Source organism: Aureococcus anophagefferens (genome assembly GCF_000186865.1).
Source record: "Aureococcus anophagefferens unplaced genomic scaffold AURANscaffold_6, whole genome shotgun sequence".
NCBI lineage: Eukaryota > Pelagophyceae > Pelagomonadales > Pelagomonadaceae > Aureococcus > Aureococcus anophagefferens.
The window spans coordinates 552544-558543 of record NW_008705566.1 but is presented as its reverse complement, the minus strand read 5'-3'; the positions used below and the strand labels follow the sequence as shown (position 1 = coordinate 558543).

General features: G+C 70.5%; 1 protein-coding gene across 1 annotated transcript in view; it reads right to left on the bottom strand.

Annotated features, from left to right (window-relative positions):
* The window catches only part of AURANDRAFT_71282 (hypothetical protein), a gene marked incomplete at both ends in the record, with an annotated part of 2502 nt that extends 574 nt beyond the window's left edge, over positions 1–1928 (bottom strand). Inside the window, 2 exons of the mRNA XM_009037229.1 lie at positions 4–456; positions 1293–1928. Of these exons, the coding sequence (XP_009035477.1) occupies positions 4–456; positions 1293–1928 (1089 nt within the window). The remainder of the gene's footprint in view (positions 1–3; positions 457–1292) is intronic.
* Positions 1929–6000: the final 4072 nt, after the last annotated feature.

Sequence of the window (6000 nt, the reverse complement as noted above, 5' to 3'; positions counted from 1 at the left end):
GACGACGACGAGCGACGCCGCGCGCCGCTCGGACCGCGTCGCGCGCGTCCGCGGCGGCGGCCGCGCGGGCGACGGCGGCGCGGCCCGCAGGTCCTCGGCCTCGAGCGCGTCGCGCAGCGCGCGCTCCTGCGGCGTCTTCGGCGCGGCCGCGGGCATCTTCTTCGCGGGCGTCGCCGCGGGCGCCGCGGGCGCCGCGGGCGCGTCGCGCGCCGCGGCCGCGGCGTCGTCGGCGTCGCGCGCGGACCCGGGCCCCCGCGCGCCGACGCCGGGCCCGTAGAGGTCGCTGCGCTTCTTCTGCGGCGGCGGCGGCGGCGGCGGGAGCGCCCGGAGCGCCTCGTCCTTCGTCGACTGGCCCTTGGACAGGTCCCGGGAGACGCGCGACAGGTTCACGAGGCCGCCGGGGCCCACGGCCGGCGCCGAGTCGTCGAAGAACTCGGTGTTGAGCTCGGCCATGACCTCCATGGCTGCGTCACAGGTCGTGCGTTACCTAGCTATCGCGATGGATGGCGCGGCACCAGCCTCATCTTCTGCGCGCCATGCCCCCTTTTTTTGTGGACCAGAGCGGCGGCATCATTCGGCATCTTGCGACGATGAACTGACGATGCCGGCAAAACACTCGGCAAACATCGGCCGGCAGCCCGCAACAGTGGGCAGCGTCGCGCGCAAGCGCGTGGGTGCAGTGACCGGTCCGCGACAGCCCGCGCCGCACGGAGCGATCCGGGCAAAGAAACCCACCGAAAAGATCCGCGACCGCCCGCGCCGCGCGGCGGACATCCGAAACACCAGAAAAGACGATGGCCCTGCGCCGCGCGAGCAACGACCAGCTCAACGCCTACAACAACACGCTCAACGACGACCTGTCGCAAGCGCTCGAGGACCGCACGGCGCTCGTCGAGGCCCTCGAGCGCGAGGCGGAGGCCCTCCGCGCGCTGCTCGCGGGCGAGGCGCCGGAGGCGCCGGCGGCGGTCGACGCCGCGCCGCCGCTCGAGGTCGACCACCTCGTCGCGCAGAACGCGGAGCTCCACCGCCGCATCAACGAGGCCCTCGCCGTCCCCGCGGCGCCGCCCGTCGCGCCGCTCTCGCCCGCCGCGTCCGCGGAGCGGGCCTCGCCCGCGCCGGGGAAGCGGCGCAAGGAGCCGCGGCGGAGCGTGCTCTTCTAAGACGGAGGTCCTGAAACACGGGGACCTGTTACGTGCTCACGCGGCCGCGTCGTCGTCGTCGTCGTCGAAGTCGAAGAGCCGCGGGAAGAACTTGGGCGTCGTCTGGGCGTAGGCGCGGTAGGCCGGGTGGACCTCGCGGAGCTTCTTCTCCTCGTACTCGGACTTGGAGTCGAGCAGGAGGAAGAGCATGCCCGTGACGAGCGCGCGCTGGAACGACACCGTCGCCACGGAGAAGCCCGCGCTCGCGACGACGAGGCCCGCGTAGATGGGGTGGCGGCTCAGGGCGAAGACGCCGTTCGTCTTGAGCTCGTTCCCCGCGACGGGCGTCGCGAAGGGCGTCAGGTTCGCCGGCCCCAGCTCCAGCAGGCCGGCGCCGATGAAGCCCGCCCCGGCGACGACGAGGCCCGGCCCCGCGACGGCCTGGATGGGCCCGCCGACGAGCGGCACGCCGCCGGCCGCGAGGCATAGCAGGAGGACGGCCTGGCCCGCGACGAACAGCAGGCTCGGGGCCGTGGAGCCCCCGGCGACGTTCGCCCGGACGTTCTCGGCGAACGAAGACGCGACGTCCGCGGCGCGCGCCCCGCCGTCGCGCCGCGCCTGGCGCGCCTCCCAGTCGGCGAGCATGTCGGCCTCCTCCTTTTGCTGGACTCGTTCGTAGTCGTTCGCGTCGGCGCGCAGCGCCGGCGGCGCGCAGCGCGCGGTGGGCGGCAGGAAGCCGCGGACGCATGCGACGGCGCTCACCAGCGGCAGCAGCCGCATCTTCGTCATGTGCTTTTATGAACACGCGGTGCCTGCGACCGCGCTGTTGCGGGAGAGGCGGTATTTCCCTGCCGCGGGACGGTCCGTCGCCGCGCGGCGACGGACACTTCAAGCAAAAAGGCAAGCGCTTTTCGTTAAAGGAGTGGCTGCCCGAGAGCGTCAAACCAGGCGACGGACCTCGTCTTCAGCGCCTATTTCACCGCGTTCTCCATCTCCAAGGCCGCGGCCCGCCATGATTCCCGGCGACTTCGACGACGCTGCGCTCTTGGAGCACGACATCGACGTCGACGGGCAAGATGATCCACTGCGCGCGCATCGCGTCGCGCTCGAAGAGGCCGCGCAGCACGAGGCGAAGATCAAGGCGAAAATGAGCGAGGTGGAGGCCGAGCTGAAAAAGATGAAGGACTCGAGGAAGGGCAAGGGGTCCGGCAACCCGGGGAAGGAGCACTCGAAAAAGAAACGGATGCTCGAGGGCCAGCTCAAGGAGCTGCAGGAGGGCAAGTTGCCCGCGGCCAACGCGGGTCTCCGCAAGAAGAAGCGCGTGCTCGAGGGGCCGGCGCTGGCGCGCGCAGTAGCGCAGGACGCGGAGCACCACGCTGCGCCGGCGCGGCCGCCCGTGGGCACGACGGCGAAGGCCGCGCGCGTCGCGGCGCCGCGGATTATGTCGGGCGCGCTGCCGGCCAACGCCGCGGACGAGGACTCGGACGACGGCGCCGAGGACGAGGACGAGGAGATCGTGACGGAGAACCCGACCTACTACAAGATCCCGCTCGGCCAGAGGCTCTGGATCGATAAGGTCAAGAAGGACGTGAAGGGCACGTCCAGCGGCCCGTCGAACGTGCTCGCCCAGCGGCGCCGCGCCACGTTCGAGCCCCCGGACCCCGACCTCGAGCCGACGTTCCTGGGCGCGATGAAGATCCACATCTTCGCCCCCCACCTCACCGACGGCAAGCCGAAGCCGCCCTGCTGCTACGGCTGCGGCTGGAACAGCACGATCGTGTCCGACGGGTGGAACCACGACGGCCGGAGGGTCGTCGGCATCTCCAAGGATGACTGGGTGATGGGCCCCACGCTCAAGTGCAAGACGTGCGAGCGCAAGTGCAACGCGCGCCGGTCGAGGGCGCCCGAGGAGAAGAAGGAGGACAAGGAGTTCATGAAGGTCTTCATGAAGGGCTACCGCTACAAGTTCGAGTCCTACAGCGTCGAGTCCGTGCGGCTGTACGAGGAGAAGTACCCCGGCTTCATGGCCAAGCAAGACTTCGTCATCACCACCAGGAGAACCGCCATGACGCGCACGCTCGCCGATATCGTGAGGCCGCTCGTCAACTCGGGCATGAACCCGAACAACATCTCGAACCTGCTCGCCGAGACGAAGGACCTGGCGCTCACGCGGAGCCTGCTCAACGCGACGGGCGCCATCTCCGACGCCACGGCGCCGGGCCAGCACACGCTCGCGACCGCGCTGAACCGCGCGAACCTGGGCAACTTCGTCGACGAGGTCATGAAGTTCCAGACGTGCTCGCCGGGCCACAAGCTCGTCCGGCGCTTCGTGGTCGACGCGTCGGAAGCGGTGTGCCACTCCCAGTTCAGCTTCCGCGAGAAGAAGGTCGGCGGCGCGATCATCGCCATCGACCACACGCTCAAGACCCTAAAGGGCCAGAAGGTCGCCCAGGAGAAGGTCTCGAAGAACCGGCTCACGGTCTGGTCGAACGAGCTGGGCGCGCCGATGATTGCGCTGTCCACGGCCACGACCTCGATGGACGACGATGCCTTCGTCGCCGCCGCGAACTGCTACGGCACGCTCCTCGTCGACGGCCGCGCGCCGCCGAAGCTCTGCTTCCTCGACAACCCGGCGAGGGACGCCGGCGGCGTCCTGCGGCGCTTCGACTCGCTCAAGGACACGTCGGCGCCGGAGAAGTTCTCCTGGTCCGGGCCCGTGGTCTGCATCGACGACGCGGCGGGCGACGCGCGGGCGCTCGCGGCTCTCCGCGACGTCCGCCGCGTCGCGGTCGACATGGAGTGGCGCGCGCAGCCGCTGTCCGACGTGAGTCTCGTCCAGATCGGCGTCAAGGACACCGTGTACCTCTGGCGCGTCAAGGACTCGGTCCCCGCGGGGCTCGCGGCCATCCTCCGGAACGAGGGCATCGAGAAGATCGGCGTCAACTTCCAGGGCGACATCACGCGCCTGACGAAGCAGTACGAGGGCGTGGAGGTCAAGGGCGAGATCATCGAGCTCTCCGACCTTGCGAACGACACGCTGAAGAGCCAGAAGCGCCGCTGGTCCCTCGCGGACTTGGTGATGGAGCTCCTCAACCGGACGCTCGACAAGGAGCTCGGCGGCGGCGGCCGCTACGGGCGATGGGACGAGTGGCCGCTGGACCAGGACGCGCAGCAGTACGCGGCGAACGACGCCGCCGCGACGTTCATGGTCCACGCGGCGCTCTTGGACCCGAAGCTCCGGGGCTGGGTTTGGGTCGCGCCGCGCGACCGAGCCGCGGCCCAGGACGACGGCGATGCCGAAGCGGACGGCGACGCCGAGCTAGATGGCGACGCCGAGGGTCGTGTCCTCGCCGACGGCGCCGCGGAGCTCGACGGCGGGGACGACGGCGCGGCGGACGACGGCGCGGACGACGGCGAGGACGACGGCGCGGACGACGACGCGGACGACGTCGGCGACCTGCCCAACGACGACGTCGAGCAGGAGGCGCCGCCCGACTCCGTGCTCGCCGCGGCGACGAAGCTCGTCGTCGAGTACGAGGGCTCGAACGTCGCGGAGTCGCTGGAGCTCCCGACGTTCCTCGACAAGAGCGTCCGGCGCGACATCCACGAGCTCGCTCGCGACCTGGGCCTCAACAGCGAGAGCGTCGGCGACGAGTGCGTCGACCGGCACCTCGTGATCTCACGGCGCGGGCGCTCGTCCGCGACGCCCGCCGCGACGCTCGAACCGGCCGACGGCGCGCCCGCGGAGGAGCAGCTTCGCCAACGGCTCCGCCGGCTCCGAGGGCTACGCATCAAGTACGACCCTCGCCACTGGATGGCGAACTGGTTTTTGCTCGCCGTGTCCAAGAACTCGACCCTCTACAAGTACTTTTGCACTGCGACCTCGGACGCGGTGTACAAGATCAAGGAAGGCGAGTTGAACCGCCTCAACGCGCACCTGCGGCGCCGCGGCATGGCCGAGGACCAGATCAAGAAGATCCCGCGGCGGTACGTGCGACGAATGGTTCGACGGTTCATCCCCGAGCCCGACGTGCTCGAGCGCGACCTCACCAAGGTCTACGACTTCTTCAAGGGCCTGAAGGACGCCGAGACGGGCCAGGCCTTCTTCCGCGCGGGCCACAAGAAGCGGTTCGACAACGAGATGCGCTACGTGCGCAAGGGCTACCTGTCGGACCACCCGGACGTCGAGCTCTACGTGCCCAAGAAGAAGCTCGCGACGGGCTTCGTCGTCTACCGCTGCCTCCGCACGTCGTCCCCGCTCGAGGGCTACCACCTCCACCTGAGGGAAACGCGCAAGGCGAGCTCCTTGAAGGCGGGGCCGCGCTGGCACGACGTCGTGATGAACGAGTTCGACTTCCGGTGGATCATCCGCGCCCTCAAGCAGCGCGGCGCGCTGCCCCACCGCTTCCGCCACTACGACGTGTTCCTCGAGGACAAGTTGGCGGCGCAGGTCGAGGGCCTCGTGGAGCGCGGCGTCATGGCCGCGTCGCCGCGGCCCGGCTGGCGGCGGACGCCCTACACGAAGCCCGTGCTCTACCACGGCATCCACTACAACACCCAGGTCATCAGGCGCCGCGCCGCAGCGATCGCCCCCGGGATGTTCAACGCCCCCACGCCCGCGGCGACGACCCCGCAGGCGCCGCGCGCCGGCGCCGCGCGAACGTCGCCGCCGAGCACTCGCCGCTCCGAGTCCGAGTGGCTCGGCGACGTGCTCGGCGGCCCGCCCCTGCGCCTCCGGCGAACCGCGGACGACATCCGGCGCCTCGCCGCGGACCCGAAGCTCCTGACGGACCCGGTCGAGATGTCGCGCGCGGCGCTCCGCGACGGGCTTCTTCTGCTCGACGACACGGCCCGCGGTCTC